At 40.6% G+C, this 25,322-nt stretch overlaps 1 protein-coding gene and 1 long non-coding RNA gene across 6 annotated transcripts; one reads left to right on the forward strand and one right to left on the reverse strand.

Annotated features, from left to right (window-relative positions):
* Window positions 1-1,084: 1,084 nt before the first annotated feature.
* Window positions 1,085-23,547, reverse strand: MPPE1 (metallophosphoesterase 1). Of its 5 annotated transcripts, none has more exons than XM_090285830.1 (10): window positions 23,446-23,547; window positions 10,803-11,175; window positions 8,625-8,733; window positions 6,616-6,719; window positions 5,879-5,953; window positions 4,121-4,229; window positions 3,890-3,958; window positions 3,676-3,798; window positions 2,972-3,112; window positions 1,085-2,013 (listed from the first exon to the last, which is right to left on the reverse strand). In XM_090285830.1, the coding sequence occupies exons 2-10, from the start codon at window positions 11,081-11,083 to the stop codon at window positions 1,831-1,833; spliced, it is 1,194 nt and encodes a 397-aa protein (XP_090141956.1). In that variant the 5' UTR covers window positions 11,084-11,175; window positions 23,446-23,547; the 3' UTR covers window positions 1,085-1,830. The 5 variants fall into 5 exon arrangements, with proteins under 5 accessions (XP_090141956.1, XP_090141953.1, XP_090141957.1 ...); XM_090285827.1 differs by having other exon boundaries at window positions 23,368-23,547; XM_090285831.1 differs by lacking the exon at window positions 23,446-23,547 and adding an exon at window positions 22,848-23,014 and having other exon boundaries at window positions 3,890-3,955.
* On the forward strand, window positions 22,934-23,721 carry LOC150002922 (uncharacterized). Its single transcript, XR_016512730.1, has 2 exons — window positions 22,934-23,131; window positions 23,652-23,721. It is a non-coding gene; the product is annotated as an uncharacterized LOC150002922 (long non-coding RNA).
* Window positions 23,722-25,322: the final 1,601 nt, after the last annotated feature.

The following is a 25,322-nucleotide window of genomic DNA, read 5'->3' on the forward strand; positions in this document are numbered from 1 at the left end:
AGGGAACCAAGGATGTTTTTTCTCTATATACAAGATGTTTCTTGATTATTTCATTATTTAAAGACTTCTTTCCTGAGTGGGAATAGTCAACCATTCCCACTGTCAAAGCTTTGAACCACTTATTTGACCATAGGTTCATTCCATCATAAGTAAATTGGAAAAAAAAGTCAAAGAGGTGTGTCAACATTTGTGTCTACTTAGAAGAATCAAAGAACGACATTTTCATTTGCTTTTTGAAGAAGAAACATTACAAAGCTTTTATTTGAAATATGAAGTCAAAAATATGGAAGATTTGCAAGTGCAGCCTCAAAAGTTATGTCACAGTATATCTAGACAGCAAGAATCACTGTAGTAGGGACATTTTATAATCTCTCCACAGCCACAGCTTTGAGGGTATTTCCCTTAGGTCAATGATAATCTGTAATGATGTCTGAAGTTACAATTCAACAGTACAGAGCCAGATAAGTGACGGCCTGGCCTACATACTTCAGTAACTTCCTTTATTCTTCTAGTCTTTGTTAAGTATTTTAAAGTGTATAATGTAATTAGCATTTTAAGAATCCTTTATAAACTTATCCAATTTTAAATACTACTTTAACATGAAAGGATGGCAACTTTATAGATAATCAATGCAACAAACACACATTTTATTTCGTTATCACTGACTTCCTGCTCTTCTCATCCTGAACTGTTTGATAAAACTCTCAGTTGAACTGAGACATACAAAGCAGAACTTATTTTCAGTTTTCACTGCAATTTCAAAGTAAAACATGAAGAAAAACTGAACACATACACATCCCACATATACACACAAAATGAAATAGTATATATTGTTACATGCATTATTACTCAATAACTCCCCGGTAACTAAACTTCCTATTTAAAAGTTTGAATCAATCCTAGCTGGTGTGACTAAACGGATTGAGTGCCGACCTGCAAACCAAAGGATCGTTGGTTTGATTCCCAGCAGGGCACATGCCTAGGTTGAGGGCCAGGTCCCCAGGTGGGGGTGCACCAGAGGCAACCACACATTGATGTTTCTCTCCTTCTCTTTCTCCTTCCCCTACCCCTCTCTCTCAAAATAAAATAAATTCTTTTTTAAAAAAAAGTTTGAATGAAAAAAGAATTAGACTCTTAGAAAATATACAAAATAAATTTTATCTGGCTAAAAATTATCAAGATATTTATTTTTAAATATCAAAGCCACTTCCTAGTCCATTTTTCATGATTACTTTGATCATTAACAGGCATTAACTTCAGACTTAACAATTCAGTCTGCTGAAGAGAAAATTACACTTATCTAAAAATTTGATTCCATTAATTTGGCACAGAAGCACAAAAGTCTATGTAAACAATGTATTCCTGCCTGTAGCACCTGTCCATTTATTTTCAGTGTACAGCTTTATAATATATAGGAATTTGAGAATAACTTTTTAGGAGGACAGAAGAAAACCCAATGTTTGGTTTGTGTACACCTAATCTCAAATGTGCTCCAGGGCTACTGGCTCCATCCTGGGGAAGGAAGGACTGTCTAGTGCATGCAAGTGATGACATTACTAGCGTTTACATATTGTACAGATACAATCTTTGATTATACATATATTTGATAAAATGAGAAAACACAATTGTCGTAGACTACATGTTCCATTTTTATAGCATGAGAACAGTACAATCAACTATTTATTCTGCAGTAATCTGCACCCATGACTTAGAATTTCTATGATGTGCATAAAGACAGTCTACTTTGGTCTCATCTCACATGAGTACTGCCTGATATTCAGTTTCTTTGGCTTTGATATTTATTGCTAAATGCAAAAAATCTCCTGTTCTTCACACTGTCTTAAATTTTCTGAGCAGTTTACAACCAAAAAGAAAAGGCGAGGCTAGAAGTCCAAGGTCAACTAATATAATGACCACAAGGAACCCAGCTGCTCCACAGTATGTGATCAGAACCGTGTCCTCAAAGGGAAGGTAGCACTTGGCCAGGGCATACTCTGTGGGCGTCATGCTGCCCTGGAAAGGAAATGAGAATGTTATGCTGCAGTGAGAGCTCCATGCACAGCTCAACATAGCAATCAGACTTTGAAACAACGGAGGAAAAGCAGCTTTCTTGGCTTACTTAGGTGAGGCAGGGAAGTGGCTCCCCTCACCTGACTCATGGGGTCACAGCCTCCAGCCTACCCAAGCAGTGGTGAGAAGGGAAATCAAGGGTTCCTCTAAAATACAGTGGGCATACCTGGAAGCTACTCAGAGAGGCATGGAAATGTAGAGCAATGGTCATCAAGGAACAAGAATACAAGTCTACTTTTCATGCCACTTGATGCTAAAATAAGCAATCTGTCACCTAGATATATGTGTGCTAGAGGCATCTCAATGAGATTTTTTTTTTTTTTTGGTAGACATTTTTGCTGTGTGGAATCATAGTGGGGAATGTTGTCATTTACTACTTTATATATGACAACAAGAGGTTTTCCCCATCTTCTTATGAAGTAGAAGTACCTGACATAAAAGCATTAAGAACTAGAAGCTGCAACCCAAAGGCAAAAGAAAGGAGCTAAAACATCAGGTGATCACTAATTGAAACAACATCCTTAAATAACTTGTAAGAGCTGTAGCAGTCTTCTACCAGAGTAAATGGGCACATTTGGAAAATAAGACAAGATGGCTGAGTATAGCCAATGAAGCAATGATCCGCTTTCCTTAATTAAACACAGAGAATCTAATATCAGAGGACATTGTCCTCCCTGAAGGATAAAACACTCTGTAAGCCGCTCCTCCCTTTACCCCTCTGGAATAATGCCAGGAAGGTGTTGAGACAGGGGGCAGTGTGACCAGCTAAGTGCATGTGGAGTGGGGGAAGTTTATTTATGACTTTTGTATATTTTTACAGATTGCAGCAATTAATAGTTGATTACTGTGTTGATTTAAATACTTATGATAGCTTTGAGATGAAAATAAATGTTCATATTACCATGATGAAACTGGGGTTGTTTCTGTTCCTCCAGCTGAAAGACGGCACGCTGATCTCAGGGATTCCTGCCCCATGGAGCACCTCACAGGCGCTGTGCGTGTGGCCACTCAGGACCAGGCGAGGCTGAAGCCACCACAGCAGCTACCACATGCAGGGGACAGCAAAAGGCGATTAGTGCTTGCACAGAGCCCTGCTAAGCAACTGCTGATTTCATTAAGTTAAACATGAAATTCCTACTTCACAGGACTGTTTTGATTTTTCTTTGAACTCCTTTGGTTTGTTTAGACTCTATCAAAAGTAAGTTCAAGCTCCTAGAGATAATCTATTCCTCTCATCCCAGATTTCATTATTGTTATAAATATTTTATAAATTTATTTTATAAATTTATATTTTATTATATATAATACATATTATACAAATATATATACATAAGAAAGAGCATTTTAAGTCCCTAAAATTTTAACTCTTAAGTTCCAGTTACACTTCCAAATACATTTAAGTTGGTGGAAAAACTTTGAATAACGAATAGCTAAGGATATTATTAACTGGATATTAGGAAAGAGAAGTGGATTTACTAGGTGGATGGGGAGGAACAAAACAATGATACAAAAATCTGAGATACTGCCAAAATCCTGTCCTCTGTCCCTTGGTCAAAACTACACAATTCATCTGCCTTTCGCTTAGAATCTGGTACACTGCCAAACCTTTTGTGAGGCCTCTCGAGAAAGCACATCATATCTCTCCTTAAAGGGAATGCTCCTTTCTTCTGGAGGTGCGGCGTCCTCCCCAGAACAGTTAGCGTCACTTTTCCGGTAAAGCGGAAAATGCTGTCCAGGATTTAGAGAGGAGTCAGCCGTGACTTCATGAGTCTTTGGGTGGTTCTGCCAAATACATGGAGCTGCTTTCTCCCCACCTCACCTGCAGAAGGACCGGGGCTGATGCCGGCAGCAGCTGCCCATCCTTACAGTGGCTGGAGCGCTGTTCCTGCTGGTCAGATATCAGTCCGTATAACTTAGCAAACCCATTATATGCATGGTAGGAAGGGAAGAGGGAGCAGAGAGACTGACAAAAACACAAGGTGCTCCAAGTCGCTGTGCCATTAGAACATGCCAGAACAGAAGGAACTGTGCTATTCCGATGATCTCCTACCTCTCGGGAGCAATTCAGTTTGTGAGAAATTTCCATGAGTTCAGCTTCTGCTTTAGAGCAAATATTGCAGTCATCCCCTTCCAATGCAACGCTGTTGACCATCACAAAACTGAGGCATTTGGGAGCAAGCAGAGAGTCAGAGGGCTTTCTGTGTGTATTCTTCTTGCAATATTAGTCCCACGAAATGAAAGCTAGGCATCCACAGTGTGAAGAAACCCTCAGAACAGCTTTAAATCTCAACTCAACTAATCTGTGTTTGTAGGCAGAAGTTGATACTAAGAAAACAAAATAGCATTCTTGGCAGTGGAGTCCAACACATGGTAAAAGGATCTGTAACCCAGAACTTGTGAAATCCAAGAGTACAGAAGCTCTGAGGACAGACTACCACTAAGCTCAGCATCGAACCTTGTGTTCTTGGGGCAAGTTACTTAGCCTCTTGATGCCTTATCTGCAAAATGCGAATATAAATAGTACACCCACACCATCAGGTCATTGTAAGAATTAAATGAAATAATACAACAGAATAGAGGCTGCCAGTAGAAAGTACTCAGTGAATGTTAGATACTGTTATTATATAAAGTGAACAAGGGGCAATGTTAAGTAATGTCTGTGTACTTGGCAAACAGGCAGGGGCGGGGAGTGGGGTGCTAGTTAGAGCTGACTGGTATGGATAATCCCAAATAAAGTCAATTATGGTTCTCCTCTGCAACTACTTTAGTTATATTTTCTATAAACTCCCATTAAATACACTCTTATTTCCTACACTCATATCAATGGGCATGAAGAAGGTACCTATCATAAAGACTGCTTGAAATTTAAAGAATTTTAGATATGAGGAGCTGACTAATTAAATGATATGAAATATGATCAATGTGTTTAATTAAAATTTATTAATCTCTATGCCCAAGGAGAAACTGTGTCAAGTCTCCGTTATGACTCAGGAAAGAAAACTACTAGAGACTGCTCTACAGGCAAAGGGAGGAAATGAGCGAGCATTTTTGGAGAACTCACTGAAACTTGTTCTCTGGGAGCTTCCTATAGATCTTATCAGCTGATGGGCCCAGTGAACTGCTCTGGCCAAAGCTAACAGAGTACTGGATACCATGAGAAGGATATGATCAAAATAGGGAAAAACCTCTTCTCCCACCTTTCCTCTTTCCACTAAGTCTGCAGCTAGAATAGTGTGTAAGTACTGCCTGATCCACTGTGCTGCAAACACACACACAGACTAGAAAGGATCCAGAGGCAGAGATGGGCACAAAAACTGTCCTGCAGAGGGGGAGCCGGTGCTGATGGTCACACTAAAGGGTTAGGAAGCTTTGATCTAAAAAATCAAGGCTGCTGGGAGTGAGGGGTTAGGCACAGAGCTGCAGAGCACAGTGAGCACACTTGCCATCAGATCCTAGACATCATAACCACAGGGACATCCTTTATAAAGGGAAATAAGTAAATTTTGGACAAATAAAAAATACCCCTTTACAAAGTGGACTGATGAAATTTATATCACCCTGAGACAGTGCTAACAGAAAGAATAAAATTCCCTTGGTGGTTAGGCAGTCACGTAACCCAGTCCTGTAGACTGCTATGGAAAACTAGTGTGGCGACTCTGATGGGGACCATCGGTGAAGACAGCATGGGCACCTTTCCCAGAGACTATAAACCAGGCCAGACCATGAGTCTGACCCAGTATGGCAGTCATCTTTGAAAAATTAAGTTTCCAAGGACTAAAAGACATAAAAATTCACAAATAATACTCACTTAATTCCTTTCCATGAAAACAGCCTTTCAGGGTTGAAAACTTTCTCAAATCGTTTTATTCTATATGTGTCCATCCTACATTCAAATTGTAAAAAGAACCATTTTTCAGAATAGGCCATTTTAAAACCTCTTTAGAGTTATCATGAACACACACACACACACACACACACACACACAAATACCTCTCAGGATTTGAGCTCCCAACTAGCATTGTTAGTCCACAGCTCCAGCTGGCCCCAGGTTACCAAGCTGCAACTCTCAGCTCCACTACTGACTAACTGTGAGGCCTATATGGCAAGTGACTTAGTCCCCAGGGCCTCCATTTCCTTACAGGTATGATGGGTAAAATAATAGGAGCATGGTATAGATTAAATGAGTTAATGTATGGAAGTAAAGTGCTTAACCCAGGCTGGCACATAGCACTATATAAATATTAGCTATTAAGTCTAAATCATCTTGTCTTCCAATTCCCAAAGAAAATAACTGGACATAAAAGGTTAAGTTTCAAGTAGAATCACCCAAGGGAACACACAAATCATTCATTTAAGAGATTTTTTGAAGGTATACAATGAACCAAGGCAAAAATCCTTGCCTTTGTGGAGCTTACATTCCAGAGCTTACATCTTACACAAATTTCCTCCACACGGCCTAAATAAGGCTTTCACCTCAATTGTGGCAGGTTCAAAATTGTAGTTAATAAGAGTGCTCATGATGCAATACTTTGGTGAAATGCTTACTGGTAGTGGAAGCCAATGTCATGGTTGCCAGCAACCACCTTCAGCTGCACATGAGGCGGGTGTCTGAACATCTTCTGAAACCTCGCCACATCATCCACCCAGGCCTGCAGGATAAAAGGTCACTGCTAAGACCTGAAGAAGCTTCTTCTCCCAGTGGCTCCCTATTTGACGGTGAGAAGCTAATTCCCCTGTCCAAATTGCCTGTTCATAAAGCTAATGTAGATCTTAGAACTTCTAATTCTATGTCAAACTTCTTTTTCCAAAACTAACAATATTTTAATTAATTTGATGCCAAATTTTAATTAAATGCTCTCCCTATCTTAACACATTAACTGGCAACCCCCCAAATACTTGGTTCATACAGCTATTATTTCAAGATCTCCTGAAGATGACACATGAACCCCAACTTGAGAATCACGTCAAATCTGGACATGTTATAAGAACAGGCTCTTAGGAAATGTCAAATGAACTCATGTGTCTCCATCAAGACAAGGACAAGAATAGCTTCAGTATTAGCATTTCCCTGTGGCCACAACTGAGGAATTGAGACCTGATGACATGGGAGAAAACAAAATATAACTATTAAATCTTGAGGATTATGTTTATATAGCTCTTATTTTTATTAAGCTTAAAAACATCTATTGGATACTCTAGGGCAGACAATACCTAGTTGAACAGTAATCAGCTTCATCCTAAAAGCTTTAAGTATGGCCCAACCCAGGAAAACATGCTGTGTAGAGATTCCTTCAATACATTTACAAAGACTTCACTTTAACAAATAATATTTAAAGTTAGAATAATATAAAATCAGAATAGCATAAAATTAGAAAAACACAAAATGTTGCCCTAAATTTGGAAAACCAACATATATATCCAATCTAATTTTATAACTAGTTGTTTTTTTACATATAGCATTTCCATTACTTCATATTTAATTTTGAACTAGATCATAACAAACATTGCAACCCTAAAAACAGTGGGTTTCTCAAGGGTAGGTAGGACGACGACCATGTCCAGCTTGAAGCAGCTAGAGGAGCTTGAGACCTTCGCCCATTGTCCTTTACAAGATTACAAAGGGTCTTAATATCTGAGAGGGAGGGATAGTTATTTTTTATGAACCATAGGTATGGACTTGGGGGGGGGGGATTGCTGGGAGAGGGAGATGCTGGGTGGAGGGGAGTAAAGGGGAGAAAATTGGAACTATTGTAACAATATAATCAATAAAGAAAAGCTGGAAAAAAATAAAAAAAATAAAATAAAATAAAATAGCCTCAAAAGGAATAACTGAAAAAAAAAACAAAAACAGTGGGTTTCTATCATAGCTAGACCAAGACTTTCTTTGTACAGCTTTTGGATTGTCCTGTTAAATACCAATGAATTTTTAATATCTTCTAAAAAATCATTAATGACTAAACATTTTTAAATAAGCCACAAGAACTCTTTTTTATTATTATTAATTTCAGAAACGTAACAAGCAAAGCATTGATCACACTAAGGTAAGAACAGCCTCTCTTTCCATCACCTCAATCCAGGCAGAGGAGCCTCACACTAAGGCTCCACGGCTCCTTCTGTACCTCTCCCTCAGAAGAAAGATAATAAGATAGTAGCAAATAACTTATGTAGCACAATTCTGATAATTTAGTGGTTAAATAACAGTGTAAAGTCAAATGACATTTCAATGTGTATTCTGTAATTTTGGTGACAATTGAACTAGCATCCATCTTGGCAATTTTCCCCTTTTTCAAGAGGTTCATGGGAATGTGCATTCCAACAAAGTAATTTCTGACTAATCTACCTAGTTCCTACATAGACAAATGTAAGATTAGTCAACCTAACTCAAGATTGGCATTAGACACAGATTCTAATAATCTTCAGAACAAGTTATACATTTTTAATATAAAGACTAAGCAGAACTTCCAACACTAGCTGATACTGCTTCATGCATTTTCTGGGTTGCCTATACAGGACTCTAAAAGTAGGATCTGGGTGCCAGGATCAAAGGGTCCTACCTGGGAGGAGCTCCACTTCCCTTCATCAAAGATGTCCCCCAAAATGAAGACAACTTCCGGTCTCAACAACCACAGAGCCGTCTGGAAGGCTCTTTCCATTTGCCATTCCCTAAAGGTCAGTAGGAAAAAGTCATCAGTCTGTTTATTGGGTGAAGCCTACATCTGTCTTATAGGCCACTTAAAAGGTGAACTAAATGGTACTATTCTCCTTCCATAGCCCACCCTAACATTCCCATCTACTGCTTGAAAGGGCCAAAGAGTCCATATCTGATTAAATGTGGAGAGCAAAGGTGCCAAGGAGAGTCAGGCTGCCCCTCTCACATATATCAAAGGCTGCCTTCCCCTGTATGGTACCCACAGATCGGGCCCCACACTGCACCTCAAAGTCATCACCCAGTCATGAGAGCCCCAGTGGTCAAAGCTTAATGCAATTTCCAAAGCTGCCCAATGGAGACTGATTTTGCACCACACTGAGAAGATGGCAGCGTCTGGCTTAACTTTCACTTCTTCCTGAAGGGACCTCAATTTCTTGCCTTCAGAGTTGAGGGGAGACAATGAAAGAAACAGACTAGCCAATATCAAAATTGTAAATCCTGTAGCCTTCAGACATACAAGTAATCAGCCTTTAGGTGAGACAAATGAGAAGAGCCTGGGATCTATAACCTGATAACTAATGGCTTAACATCCCAGCTCTACCCACTAACCAGTTGTGAAGTTTTGAGAATGTTGCCTACTCTCTGATTCCTACTTTCTTCATTGGTAAATGAAGGTAATAAAAATCTACTTTCACAGGATAGTTATAAGATTAAATGAGACAGATTTTGTAAAGTGCTGGCACACACTAGGTGTTCAAAAATGTCAGTTCTTTCTCAACCTTCCTCCTCTCCTCCCTAATCAGCTCTGCTCTGTCATTTTCTTAAGGATCCCAATTCTTCCCTCCTTTTTAAGGCATGTTCCTGACTGCTCCCCACCCTCCTGCAAAAGAGCAATGTTCCTTCCTGGGGCATATAAATGAGGGACAGTAATCTTTGGTCAGAGGGGACTTTTCAGGCCCCATGAAAACTGCTGCCTGGTACATCTTCATTCAAGATACCTCTCAAAATACATTCTCAGCATTTTTTTACTTAATGCTATTTTCCCTGGAGAAGAAAGCATCTAGAAACAGCAGGAGCAACAGGACATGGAAAACTACTTGGGGGACTGCTCATAAATAAAGCTCAATTTGTAAGACACAAACAAGGACAAAGAAGCTCAATCTCACCCTGGTCTTCTCTATGTCATGCCTCTTCTGGTTGAAAACTATGAGTAAGAAAAGTATATCACCCCTCCATATGCCATTATTTCACCTTGTCCTCTTCACCCACCCCAGGGGACATCACACATCTCCCCCTGCCACCCAACATAAGGTTTATTTATATCCAAAGCACTCCAAGGACATTCCTACTTGCAGGAATAGGCTATAACAGATGAACCTTGAAGACATTATGCTAAGTGAAATAAGCCAGTCACAAAAGGACAATTGCAATTACACTTATATAAAAATGTTTAAGATAGTAATTTTTATGTTATGTATGCTTCACCACAATTTTAAAAAAATTTAAAGCCTCTGTGGGAAAGCAGATGGACTATGCTGGGCAGGCCTAAGTTGGAGAGACAGGAACTGATTCTCTCACCAGGGAGAAAGTCACAGATCTGCTCTGCTCCTCCTGCTGCCCAGAGTGGACAAAAATCAAGTGAGCTCAAAATTACACCAGTGACTGTGAAAGGGGTCCACCAAACCAACTATGTGTCCATCCTGCCTAGGGGTAAGGGAAACCTACCTTCACTGTCCACAGCCATCTGCTGGGCATTGCTGTGGACATTTTCTTCACACAAGTTAATATGAGTTTCTCGTATTAACCCAGTTACAAACAAGGAGGCACAGATAGGCTCACAGGACCCTAGAAACCTGTCCAAAATCATGAGACTCAAACCTAGATTTGCCTTCCAAGTTCTGGGTCCTTGTATATAACAGATGCTCAGTAAATAGTAAGTTGAAGAAAAAATCAAAATCCCATGTTTTCCTTTGAGAGGAGAATAATTAATGAGTACCCTGAAGCCATTAACCCTGATTTGTGGGGAGAGAACTATACCTTTTTGCCTACAGAATTTCAGAAAAATGCCTGTTTTAGCTCCTACCTTCGTAATTTGTCTAGCCAGTGGCCTCTTACTTCCCCAAGCAAGTGGGTATCAGCCAAAAACATGGCTTTCAGGACGTGTTTATGAGTCTTGTGTTCACTGCCATAAGCTGGAGTTTTCACTTCAGGCCAATTACACTGAAAGATCACTAAGTAATAGATTAAAAATTCACAAAACAAAAGCGCAGCAAAGACAACAGCTATGAGTTTCAACATCAAGAAACTTCTCCTCTTTAACAGATGAAATTTCAGTCTGCCAAATCCAAATCTGGTAGCAGCCATTTCTCCTGCCCAGGAGCTGCCAGCAACCAAGAGTCAGATTCATCAAGAATTCACCATGAGGTGCAGATGCTGTCCAGGTCTTAGCCATGTACCTACAGGGAAAAGGGAAAGGATTGGATTATGATTATTAATAATGCTATTATCATTAGTTCCCTTCGATTAAGAACTAATGAGGTACAGAATTCTGTCTACATTCCCAACTGAACAAATTGTCCTCTACTCTTACAATGATAATACTGTATGTGTGATTACTGATAAGGATAACAATGACAACTGGGTATGCCAAAATAATGCTATCAGAATTCCTTGCCACTAAAATGGTAAAATTTTATCACTACTTGAGAAATCATTAAATGAAATAAACCAGATGGATGCTTGAGGTAGTAGACATAATAGGGAAAGTCAACAAATATTACCTGAATGTAATTTGACTCCTAAAAGGATTCACCACCACCCTCCAGGACCTTAAAAATCATAAACCCTTTGTAATGTGTTGGTGTGAGTACATTACTTTTCTACATTCTTTTCCACAAAAGAAGTGAATATTCACACAGTGTGCTTCAGAGATCCAAGAAATACATCCCAATCTAGGCTCTGGGCTGTGGGCTCAGAGGACAGGATCTGACAGAGTCATCTCTGCAAATGGCATGCAGATTATATATATTTTCACAATATGGGCTTTTCAACTGCATATTAGCCTTAAAACTCTGGATGGCCTTCTGTAATAAGACACATGTGAACACTGGCTTTTCTATGGGAACCTTTAAAATGTTTATGGGTTCATCTGAGTCATGGATGAACTTTGCACTGTATAAAGAAAGCACTTATCTTTTTTCTTTTTTATTAAATTTATTGGGGTGACACTGGTTAACAAAATTATACAGGTTTCAGGTGCACAATTCCACAACACATCATCTGTGCACTATAGAGTGTGTTCACCACCCCAAGTCAAGCCTGAAAGCATCTATTTTTGACACACCTGAAGAGAAAGGTTAATAAAAGGATGGCCTGAGATAGGATATAAGAGGTCACATTCTAGTTAAGGTTCCTTAACGAAGGCTCAAGACAAGAATCTTAAAATAAATGGTGACCTGGAGGATACTGAACACTCAGCTGTGGGAGCAGCTTCAGAAGTCTTGCAAGACAGAGGGGCTGAGAGAGACTAACCACAGATCCTAACCGAGCCCTAAATAAAGGAGATCTTTTTCTGCAAAAATTTTTTAAAGATGAATCTGGGAATCTTCCTATGGTTGATAGGCAAGGAAGGAATCAGGAACACTCATTTTGTAGCGTCTAAAATAATCTCTGCAAAATGCAGTTTTCAGAGCTATTCACATTTGCAGATAAGCCCCAGCCACTATAAAAGTCCTTTGTGGTGTTCTATAATAAGCAACCACTATATTTGGAATTAAAACCTCACCCAAAGAAAAAAAAATTGGGGCTGACGTATTTTGAGCCATTATCAAAAATGTTAAACCAACTCCAGAATTTAAAATACCTTCAAAAATTGACTTCTGACCAAGATGGAGGTATAGACAGACATGCTGCATCTCCCTCCACAACTAAGAAGGAATCGTCGGCAGCCGTCCGTCTCGAGAGACGATGGTGTAGCTTCTTAAGAGTCTATCTGCACCGCCGAGAATGGTTGTGCAGTCCGACTCGGGAGTGACACGGTATCTGTCTCCTCCCGTGTTGAATCGACATCTTGCGATGACGCTGGAGTGTTCTCTCCAGTGAAGCTGAAGCTACAGAGCCTGGGCAGGGTGATATGGAGGGTCTGCTGTTGCCCATGCAGCAGACCCCCCCTCTCTTCGCAGCTGAAGGGTCCAAGGGAAAGACGGAGTCAATACAGCGTGGCTTCAGGTGCGCCGCAGGAGTTGCCGGTGTTGACTACAACGTCAAACCGCCTTAGGGACTCCGGCTCCGGATTTTCTGTCGGGGTTTACTCCCTTAGCCTTTCCCCTGAAGAAGTATGCCGCAAGGCAGCGGAGGTTTTTTGGAGTCAGAGTTTTCCTTCTCTGATGTGCCCTGACTGGAAGATCGAACCAGCGACACTTAGCTCGCAGGCCGACGCTCAATCCACTGAGCCAAACCAGCCAGGGTATAAGAAGGAATACAACTACCTCAAAACTAGAAACAAACAGAAGTTCCAGAAAATCAAACTACATGGAAGTCCAGCAAACAAAGATATAAAGAAGAAATACTCATCCAGACAGGTAGGAGGGGCAGAGAGGACTCGGTGTAGTGGTGGCAGCAGCGGCAACAGCAGCAGGCCAGTGGAAGGGAGGGACACCTGAAGACCGTTCCCAGCTCCTCACCAGACCGCACAGCTCACTGTCCCAGCACCAGAGAAAATCAAGCCTCATTTCTTTTGACTGTGCAAACCAGTGGGGGTTGGGGTGGAGGCAGAGACTGCTGGTCTCTCAGCAGAGTCCACTTGTTTAAAGGGCCCCCATAGACCTAGAACATCCGCAGACCCACCCACTTTGGGACAAACAGCCAGGGCAGCAGCTAGAGGGGCGCCAGTCCAGTGTGGAAGTGGGAGGGGTGCCTGGAAAAGGGGCGAGTGCTGGGCAGACGGCATTGTTCCCTCTCAGACCCCTCCCCCACAAACAGCGCCACAACGTGGTTGGTCACCCATTACTGACGAATACCTGAGGCTCCACCCCTTACAATGTAGTAGGAGCGACAGCTCTCCCTGGGACATGGAAGCAAACAAACACAGGAGACTTCCGGCCAAGGTGGAGGCCTAGACTGACACGCTCCGTCTCCCTCCACAACTAAGAAGGAATACAACTACCGCAAAACCAGAAATAACCAGAAGTTCCAGAAAATAAATGGAAGTCCAACATATGAAGTTATAAAGAAGTGGTGCTCGTCCGGACAGGTAGGAGGGGCAAAGCCGAGGAGAAGAGTTCAAGCTGTGCTGTCCACGGCAGCAGCAGCGACGGAGGCAGGACAGTGGTAAGCACAGACACCCGTATTTAGGGGGAGGCGAGAAGCGCCTGGGAAGCACCCCCAGCTGCAGACCAGACCTGTCAGCTTACAATTCCAAAGCCGGGGGAGGCAGACCCCCATTTCCTTGGACTGTGAGACCAGGAGGGGGTGGGGATGGAGGAGGAGGCTCCCAGTCTCTCAGCGGAGAGTGAATGGCAGGAAACCATCTTGGACCCCCACCCCCGCAGAAAACACCACAGCGTGGTGAGACAGGTTGCCCGGCTGTGACACATGCACGGGGCTCTGCACCCTATAGCATAGGAGGTATGACAGCCCTGCCCAGGAAGCAAAGGTAAACAAAACGGTCAGGATGGTGCAGATCATGATAGAGATCCCAGTGATGCAGCTGATCAGACAGCAAATATCTAATCTAACAAAGCAGCAGATAGGAAGTCTTTCTGAGGCTCAGTTCAGAGCTTTGCTTATAAAATGTTTACAGACCTAACATCAGATCTTAAACAAGACAGGGAAGGAATGAAGGCTAGTCCTGCTGAAATGAACAAAAACACATATGAAACTTGTGGTGCAGGCAAGAAAACCAGGGATCAAATCAACAAATCGGAACATAGGGAGGGAACAAAAAGTCAACCAGTGCAGAAAGAGGAAACAAGAAGTGAGGAAAATGAGGAGAGGCTCAGAAACTTATCAGACAGCTATAAGCGGGCCAACATCCAAATCATAGGGCTGCCAGAGGTGAAGAAGAACTAGAAATTGAAAAATTATGTGAAAAGATAATGAAGCAGAACCTTCCTAACTTGGGGAAGGAAATAGACTTACAGGTCCAGGAAACACAGAAAGTTCCAAAAAAAATGGACCCAGGGAGAATCACACCAAGACACATTATAATCAAAATGTCAAAAATTAAGGATAAAGAGAATCTTAAAAGCAGCAAGAGAGAAGAAGAGAATTACATACAAAGGGGTCCCAATAAGACTCTCAGCTGATTTCTCAAAATAAACTCTGCAGGCAAGAAGGGACTGGCAAGAAATATTCAAAGGAATGAAAAGCGAAAACCTACAACCATGATTATTCTATCCAACGAAGCTGTCATTCAGAATAGAAGGGCAGAGAAAGCACTTCCAGGACAAAGTAAAACTGAAGGAGTTCATCAGATCCAAACCACTGTTATATGAAATGTTAAAGGGACTTGTTTAGGAGAAAGAGGATCAAAACTTTGAATATTAAAATGAAAACTGTATCACAACAACCAACAACAGAAGCTAGGGAACTGAAACAAAGGCAGACTAAGTAGGCAATGAGAGTGGGAAAACAATTATAGGTACGGGGGACATATTGGGGGCAGGTCAGTAGGGAGGAGGAATTGGGGAAAGGGAGGGAGATGGTACAGAAATTAAGAAGCATGGTAGGAGAGAGTGGAGTAGACAGGAAGATGTCGAGAAGAACTATATGCACAACCAATGGACATGGACTAAAGTGGGGAAACAACTGGAGGAAGGGGGTTCACTGGGTGTAGGGTAACAAAGGGAAAAGAAATTGAGACAACTGTAATATCATAAACAGTAAAGCATATTAAAAAATACCTTCAAAAATGGATAAAATGAGGAACTTTCTTTGGGGTTATTCAAATAGAGCACTGACAGTTCTGCTGTGCTAGGAAGTACTCGCTCCCTTTTGTGGCTTTTCAGAACAGATGAAATGATAGGATAGGAGTGAAATGAAGGCTTTGTGTCTGAAGTCTTCATCATGCTTCAGTCTGCACTCAAATGGCATTAAATATAGTAAGTGCTGTACTAGATTAAAGAGGAAACAGTGCACAAGTGCTAGATTTTAAGTATGACCTCTCAGAGAGATCAGGAGCAGCTGTGCATGTAACCTGGGATCACTGTTCTTACTGGAATTCCAGTCAAAAGATCCACAGTATCTTTATCAGCCAGGTCCACACCGTTAGTGATCACATGCCATACCTCGTCCTCTCTACTTAGAACCACCTCATCACCCATTGTCTCTAAGGTTGAACCACACATGCCACCTAATTGGAGTCAACACATACTTTATCTTCCAGCTGGGGACACCTTTGAGAGTGAAAAGTGGCACTAATGCAAATAAAATCAGGGCCATGGTGTAAAGTAAGACTGTTTCAGGCAGCTCAGGATGTGTAGGCATATTGTGGATCATTCTACCCTATAAGGTTTGTACTTAATGATGCAGACGAGAAGAAAGTCATCCATCTATCTGCAATCAAACTTTAGAATGATTGAATAAATGTTAGTAACGTTCACCAGTGTGTGTAAGGACATAGATTCTCTATTTGGCTGATATTTATAAAAGATAGAAGAGAGACTCTAAGGAATAATGAATATATTCTTTAATACCATCTTTATTTTGATTCAATAAAAGATATGGAAAACAACCATTTGATCTTCCTATTTCATTTTCTTTCAAAAAGCCTGAAAATCTCTTAAATCCTAAAAGCTGGGGCCAGAACAGCAGTTTAAACATCCTAAAACTAGAATGTCTCCTTAGACCACAGATAATGAGTTGAGAGGAAAGGAATCCCAACCTTCTGGAGCTGGGTGCAGACTTCTTCTAATACATGAACGTTGCCTCTAAGTTTTCCAAGATGAAAACCAGAATGGCAGCTTTATAATTGCTCTTCTACACCCATGTCTTCAATCGGAGAGAACTGTGTTTCAGGGCTGATGACTAAGATCAGTAAGGAGAGATGAATGGTCTGGAAACCAAGAAGACGATGCCACCCTCACAAGTGCAGCCAACACAGTAAGATTCACGGACCAGAGAGGACACAAAACTGCAGCCCTCCAGCTGCCTTGGACCAAAAAGTGCAGGACAGATGTCGCAAAGTGGCAAGCCATGGGCTTGCACTCACAGGCCACACAGCTGCGCTGACCTGATTCCCATGCACATTTGATCCTGCAGAGTCCTCTCAGCTGGGCCCACTGCCTCTGGCTGAATGCTGCCAGAATGACTAGTTTGTCAGCTTAGATAAAGAGGGCGTTGTGCAAAGAAACCAAAGGTTAGGAGAGCCCTGGCCCTTCTCACAAACTCCTACTTTTCTTTCCACAGGAAAATAGAAATTATCCAAGGGGAAAAGAAAGAGAAAGAGGGAGAGCAAGCAAGCTACCTGGTGCTGTTACTTACTTTCTTGAGAAAACTCTAAATACCATGTGAATCATCTCACTGGTATAATGTGATTATCTTTAAAAAAAAAAACAGAACTCATCATCAGAGTGAAAACCATATTTGACAATTTCTGGCACCAAATCCTTAAACAGGTCCTTCTGTTCAAATCTTGGAAAACTACTTTTCTTCCTCAATCCAAAACTCATTTTATTACTCGTCAAACTAGTATTCCCAATATTGCCTTCAATGTTAAGGCCAAAGCATATCATCCCCCTTTATTCTGAAATGCAGAGTTGCTTTTAAGACAGATGAGGGTGGGAGAAGGAGTCCATTCTCTTCCTAGAAATGGCACTGCAAAGATAACATGCCAGGCACCATTCAAAGTCACATATCAGGTAATAAGATATCCACTCCTACCTGATGGTTGCTTTCAAATGGGTATAAAGTGACCTTCTTCTTGTGCTTACCCTTAAGCCAACCTCAGGGACAGAACTGTTTCCTCATTTTCTGACACAGCTAAAGGAAACCTGCTGAACGCCAGCAGTTAAGAGCACTGAAAACATTTGCCCATCACGGCAAACAGTTATGAGCCAGCCTTTCTTGGCAAGAAAGTAGAAAACCTCAGAGCAGCCACTTGTTCCTCTTCCAGTATTTTATCCTGTGTCACAGAGGGAATCTATGTTGAATCGCAAGGAACCAAACCTGCAGCCCTGCTCTGTGACCTTGCACAAGCCATGGACACTTTCAGAGCCTCGAAAATGAAAATCACAGTACCTACTTCTGCTGATATTGTGGAGATTGATAGAAATGATGTTGACAAACTATTTTAGTCCTGGCCAGGCAGCTCAGATGATTAGTGTTGTCCCAACACACCAAGGTTGTGGGTTTGATCCCTAGTCAGGCCACATACAGAAAGCAACCAATCAATGCATAAATAAGTGAAACAACAAATCAAAGTTTCTCTCTCTCTCTCTCCTCTTTCTCCCTTCCTCTCTCTAAAATCAATTTTAAAAATTCTTTTAAGTGTTTTTAAAAAGTAAATCTTTCTATGAGGTAGGTATGCCAGGATTACAGAATAAACTTTACAATCTGAAGAATTCCAACAAGCTTAATGCAATAATTCAAATAGCTATAATCAGGATGGGGGGAATGAAGACCAGCAGAGAATAAAGGCCAATAATTGCAGGAAATCTAGAGGCTGTGGCTATTTGGAGGCCAAACCTGTGTTCTCCACTCATTTACTGAAATGCACTTTCTAATGCTTCACATCTGAAGTCCCCATACCCTTTCCTCACTAAAAGTAAACCTTCAACTTCATCTCAATCATAACAAATAGGCCAATGATTTAAGATCACCACAGCTACAGAGCCTAAATAACTAAATATTACTATTATCCTTTCCACGCCCAGGCTCTTACAAGCTAATGGAGAGAAAATGTGTTGTTCCAAATGAAATGAAAGGAGGGTCTGGTCCTTCATCAGAGCAGTATGGCTACTACACTCAGGCCTAATGCAACCATCTCTCCCTGCCTCATCATTAAATACAGGGGAGAAAAATGTTTATCCATCTTGTATCACTAGGCTATAAAACCAAGAAATGGGAGATATAAATGAAAACTGTATTCTGTATGTTGCTTTCTTGTAAGTGATGAATAATTCTGTCCATATTAGAAGGTTTCCTTTGCATAAGCAGGTTTGAGTTCAAAAAGCAAAATTACTAAAGTGTTATTGTTTCTACTCCTCAAGTTCAATTTGTCAGTATTAGTAAACTCAAATGATAACCCAGCAGCAAAACTGTACAGGCCTCCCATCCATAGTCCAGTCTGCCTAGAATCAAAAGGCAGACACATGCCTCCCAGGACCCTTCTTAACTTGTCTGTAAGGAAACTAGATTCTATATTAAAGGCCCTGAAAAGTCCTTATAAGAACTAAAGTGCTGAATCTGTGGCATTTTGATGTCTACCACATTCACACTTCTTATCCCTAACATCACAGATGATGACTAAAAAAACAGCTTGGGCCCTGACTGGTGTGGCTCAGTGGACTGGGCATCATCCAGCAAACCAAAAGATCTCCGGTTTGATTCCTGGTCAGGCACACGCCTGGGTTGTGGGCCAGGTCCCAGGTTGAGTCCATGCGAGGGGCAGCCAATCGATGTTTCTCTCCCACATCAATGTTTCACTCCCTCTCTTTCTCTACCCCTTTTCCCACATCTAAAAATAAGCAAAAATAAGTAAAATCTTTTTTTTAAAACAGCTTAGTGACCTATCCCAGAATTTTTCCAGAAGCTAAAATTGACCCATTACTGGTTTATAAAATTAGTTTGGTGGTTTGTGACTAGAATTTAAAAAAATAAAACAACAGAAAATACTAACCCATACTACACATAGTAAAGGCAAGGCATAGCAAAGTTTATTTCACAAAACTTTTGTCTCCATCTTTATGAATATGTATCTGTGTGTACTGACATGATATACAATGCATTTCTTATTGCACTGGGCTCTAAGCTCCCTCAGACAGAGACCTTGCCTTGTTTATCTTCATATCCCTCCTCCTCTCCAGTACCTGCAAATAATAGGTGCTCAATAAATGTCTGTGGCATTAACTGCATACATTTAGTCTCATGTCCCCAAACATTTTAGAAAAGCGGTTCTCAACCTGTGGGCCGCTACCCCTTTGAGGGTCGAACGACCCTTTCACAAGGGTCACCTAAGAGCATCGGAAAACACATATATAATTACATAGTTTTTGTGATTCAGCACTATGCTTTAATTATGTTCAATTTGTAACAATGAAAATACATCCTGCACATCAGATATTTACATTATGATTCATAACAGTAGCAAAATTAGTTATGAAGTAGCAACAAAAATAACTTTATGGTTGAGGGTCACCACATGAGGAACTGTATTAAAGGTTGCGGCATTAGGAAGGTTGAGAATGACTGTTTTAGAACTATGTCTATTACTGCTCTTTTGGTCCATTATCGCTTTTAAATGCTTAACAGTCTACATCACAGGAACAGGAAGAAAATACAGAAGTTGTTCCTATTTCCTTTGATCAAAGGGCCACACCGGAATTTAAAGACTGTCAAACAGGTACACGGAACACATGTCTCACCAGCCTTGTGTTGGACTCTTACAAAGGAAACACTCCAGTACCTCTCTGGTGAAGAGCAAAGTAATGACAATCTTCCCTGAGCCTCTTTGGAGAAAATAGCCTTCTTCTAAAAGGGAAGTACACAGAAATGTTTCATAGTGCCTGGGTTCTCCCCTAGACCCAGGCCACATAATCCAGGCAGCTGGAGATGTCTCTATCCCAGCCGTTATTTCCCAGTGTGTGATCTCAGGCAAAACACTTGAAAAAAAGAAGTGGAGCAGGGGCAGGAGAGACAGGACAGGATGGTTATTAACAACAACAGCAAAGAAGAAAAAAAAAACAGAAAATAGTGAGCATTAGCAAAAATATGAGGAAACGGGAACTCTTGTGCATCGCTGGTAGGAAAAACAGTATGGTGGTTCTTCAAAAAATTAAAAATAGAATTACCCTATGATTGAGCAACTTCACTTTTACATGTATACTCAGTTGGAATCAGGGACTCAAACAGATATTTGTACAACCATGTTCATGTTCATAGCAGCATTATTCACAATAGCTAAAAGGTGGAAAAAAACAAGTGTCTGTTGATGGATGAATGTAAAAATAAAATGTAATATGTATACATCTCTATAAAATGGAATATTATTCAGCCCTTTAAAAAGAAAAAGAAATTTTTTTTGATACATGCTACAGCATGGATGAACCTTGAGGACATATGCTTAGTGAAATAAGCCAGTCACAAAAAGACAAACACTGCATTATTCCATTTATGAGTTACCTAGTGTAGTCAAATTCACAGAAACAGTGAGTGGAATGGAGGTTGCCAGGGGCTAGGGAAGGGAAGTTTCATGTGCATAGAGTTTCAGTTTTGCAAGACAGAAAAGCACTGCAGATTAGTTGGGAAACAATGTAAATATATTCAACTCTAAACTATACACTTAAAAGTGAATAAGATGGTTCAAGGGAATGACAGGGCTAGCCCCAGATCAGGAGAAAATATTTGTAAAAGATATGTCTAATAAAGGACTGTTATCCAACATATACAAAGAAATCTTTAAAATCAATAAGAAAACTGCTATAAAAATGTCACTAAAAATTGGCAAGATGGTAAGCTTTATGTGTTTTTACTATAATTGTTTATAATTTAGAATAATGAAATTCTAATACATGTTACAGAGTGGATATATCTTGAGGACATTGTGCTAAGTGAAATATGCCAGTCACAGGATGACAAATACTATGATGATTCCACTTATTGAGGAAACTAGTCAAATTCCTAGAGGCAAAAGTAGAATAGTGGGTACCAATGGCTGGGGGAGGAGGGATGAGGAGTTTTTATTTAATGAATATGGAGTTTCGGTTTGGGAAAATTAAAGTTCTGGAAATGGATACTGGTGATGGTTGTAAAACAATGTGAATGTACCTAATGCCAATGAACTGTACACTTAAATATAGTTAGAATGGTAAGTTTTATGTTATGTAGGTTTTGCTACATTTTTTTTTAAAGGAAACACAAACACACAGAGAGAACCATACAAGCTAACAGTATCCCATAATAAGGGCTTTCTTTCAGAGCTAAATCCACTACTTATATATTTTGTTTTAAAAAGTCTTAGGAGCCTAGGTTTAGGGGTTTATCACTGAGTTACCTTCTCCCCTTTTAAAGAACGTAACTAGTAGATGAGACTGTATTAAGAAAGAAAGCTGTAAGTTGGCTTGTGCTCTCCCAAATCAGAACACTTTTACCTGAAATAAAACAGAAAGTGTGAGTTTTGTTGCTGAATAATCTTTTACTTGGTTAGTTGATATTAAATTGGAAAACGCATGACTTCTTAAAGGCACATAGCTGCTGCTCTGTGGCACACAGATAAGGAATCTGACCAACAATAAAAGTAAAAATGAAGAAGAAAGGAGAAGAAGAAGAAGAAGAAGGAGAAGGAGAAGGAGAAGCTGAGAACCACATAGCTAAGAAAAATGACCGACATGCTGTTGTTCAAGAATGGGTCATTTAAATTATAGTATAAAATATATATACAAGGCACTTATACAGCATTATTCTATATTGCCCAACACATAAGAATAGTAGCTGCAATTCATAATAGGGAGCAAAATATTTTATCCATTTACTAATTTTTAACTTAAGTTTTGAGTACCTAAATTCTTCCCCCCAAAAAAGCATTAAAAATGTTTACTATGCACTGACCTGTAATTTCTTCTCTTACTTGCTCATTATCGTAAATAAATTATTACCACAATGTCGTCAATGGCTATTTTTGGTTAAAATTTTCATCTTAAATGATATTGTAAAATAGATGTGTTTTCAATCTACAACAGTAAACTAGGAAGTGAGAAACCCCTACGATTTAATAACATGGGTCTTACTTAAGTAATACTGATTTTCCAGCAAATAAATAACTGATCTCCAAAATACTGTAGGGGTTTTTCAATAGGTTAACTTGCAATCTTAAAAGGGCAAGGAGGTACCAGTTTTCAGTGACAAGAAACAGCAATTAAGCTAGAAGCATAAATATTACAGCACGGTTACAATGATACACGTAAAATCCTACTTGCTCTGGGCGCTCAGCACAACACAAGGCAGATCGGAAAGCAAAGAACCCCCTGCGAGGGCCGCATCATCGCGCACGTCCTCTGAGCACAGCCAAGCAGTCTTACAGCTTCCTGTTTCCGCATTGTCTGCCCAGTCTAGATGGCCCTGGAACCCCGCCCCCGCGACCTCAAGTCTGGCAAAAAAACCCGGAGTCCTGGAGGAAGGCAAGGGAAGCCTACTGAAGAAAAGTCACTTGGGCACAGAAAGGCCGTTAGGACGAAAGATCGCCCCCGTCCAGGCCAGGTGAAGTGAGCTCGGGGCTGCCACGCGCTCGGTTCCCCTGCCTCTTTGCAAGGCAGCTCAGTAATGGCTGCTGCTTTTTTTTTTTTTTTTAATTTGTATTTTTTCCACTATCATTTAGTCCACCACCCCACCCCACCCTACCCCCCGCCTCCCAGCAATCACCACTGTAGTCCATATCCAGTAGTCCCTTTTGCTTTTTGCTCAATCCCTCCACCCCCTAACACACCCCCACCCACCCAACTAGTAGTCGCTTCTATAACGCAAAGCCTTGGCTCGGGTAGGAGACTCATGCTTCCGAGGGCTGTGCGCTCCACCTGCGGCCTGGCAGAGTTGCGCTCCCGGCTGTCCCGGCAGAGCTCCAGCGGGCAGCTCAGCGTTGTCCCGAGGACTGCCGGGGCCCACAGCGCACCCGGTGGAGGATGAGCAGGTCCGCAGGACGCAGCCTGTTCCGGGAAGCCAGTTGCTCCACCCTCACTGTTGCGCTGTGCCTGGAACTGATGGCTTGCCTTCTGCTCTCTAGATCGCGCTTCTGGAGGACTGACACTTGAAGTGCCTTCAAGAAAACTGATGAATAAATGAGGCGACAATCAGAGTGGCTACTTATTATGTGTTTTCTTTTTTCTTTTAACTCACGTTACTACTGTTGTAACAGTGTAGCGTAGGCTGATCTACTTTTCAAAGTTCTTTCCATTATCAATCCTCAAAATAAGCCTATAAATCAGCAGGAATCATTATCCCGTGTTACAAGAAATAAACTGAAGATCATAGAGTTCCAACCAACCAATTCTGGTATGTTTTTTGCAAATCTAATGAGTATAGTTAATGTACTGAGATTTAATGTAAGAAAACCATATAGAAAGCAACCAGCAAAACACCTGGTATATGGTAAGTAACCAGTAAATGTTAATTATTAATTGGTAATATTGTAATATTTTAAAATATGTCCAGGTGAACAATTTTAACATTACCAACACTAGGACAACCAGACTATGCACACTAACATACAATAGGAAGTATGCAGCATCACTTCTAAAGTAGTCTCACAAATTTAAAAAAAAGAAAAGAAAAACAAAATGTAGATCCATGTAAGCCTATAATTAACTACAAGCTTAAGGAAATGTTGGAACGAAATGAACATGTTATATCACACCACCAGGAAGCAATTGGCGAAATCAGAATATGGGAAATTCTACAGACCAATGATCCAATCTCTTTTTTCAACAAATAAATAGCATAAGAAACAAAAGGAGGAGAGTGGGAGGGAGATCTGTCGCAATGCAGGCTGGAAAGGCAGACATTAACCAAATGCAGTTTGTGGGCCTTGTTTGGATCATAATTAAGACAAACTAGCTTTTTATATAAAAATATATACTCATTTTATAAAAGATTTGGAAACTTGGAATGGATACTAGATACTAAAGAATGACTGGTAATTTTGCTATAAAGATGATATTGTGGTCATGGGTTTTGTTTTGTTTTTAAGATTAGAGAACTATACGAAAACTACAGGTAAATTATATGACTTCTATAATTAGCTTTAATATTTCAGAAAAAAAAAAAGAAAGAAGTAGGAGAAGAAACAATACTGGCAAAATGTTGATAATGTTGAAGCAAAAAGGTGGGTGCAGGACATAGTGGTTGGCAGAATAATGGCTCCCCAGAGATGTCCATGTCCTCATCTCTGGACCTGTGAATAGGTTACCTTAAATGGCAAAAGGGACTTTGCAGATGTGATTAAGGTTCAGGACCTTGAGATGAAGAGATTATTCTGGATTACCCCAATGGATCCAATTTAATCACCTGTGTTCTTACAAGTTGAGAAAGTTTCCCAGCTGTATGAGAGTCAGAGGGAGATATAACAACAGAAGGAGGGTATCTTAGTTTATTCAGTCTCTATAGACTGGGTGGCTAATAAACAATAATACATTTCTCAAAGTTGTGGAGGCTGGAAGTTCAAAATCAGAATGCCAGCTGCATTCTGGAGTGACCCCTCTTCCTTTTGCATAGCCAGGGTCTTCTCACTGTGTCCTTACATGGTAGAATGGAGAGGGACCTCTGTGGGGTCTCTTTTATAAGACAACTAATTTCATTCATGAGGGCTCCTCCAACCTTACAACTTAAGCACCTTCCAAAGGTGCCACCTCCACATACCATAACTTACAGGATTAGAATTTTAACATGAATTCTGGAA

This window comes from Furipterus horrens, unplaced genomic scaffold (assembly GCF_987537825.1).
Source record: "Furipterus horrens unplaced genomic scaffold, mFurHor1.1.pri manual_scaffold_8, whole genome shotgun sequence".
NCBI classification, from domain to species: Eukaryota; Metazoa; Chordata; class Mammalia; order Chiroptera; family Furipteridae; genus Furipterus; species Furipterus horrens.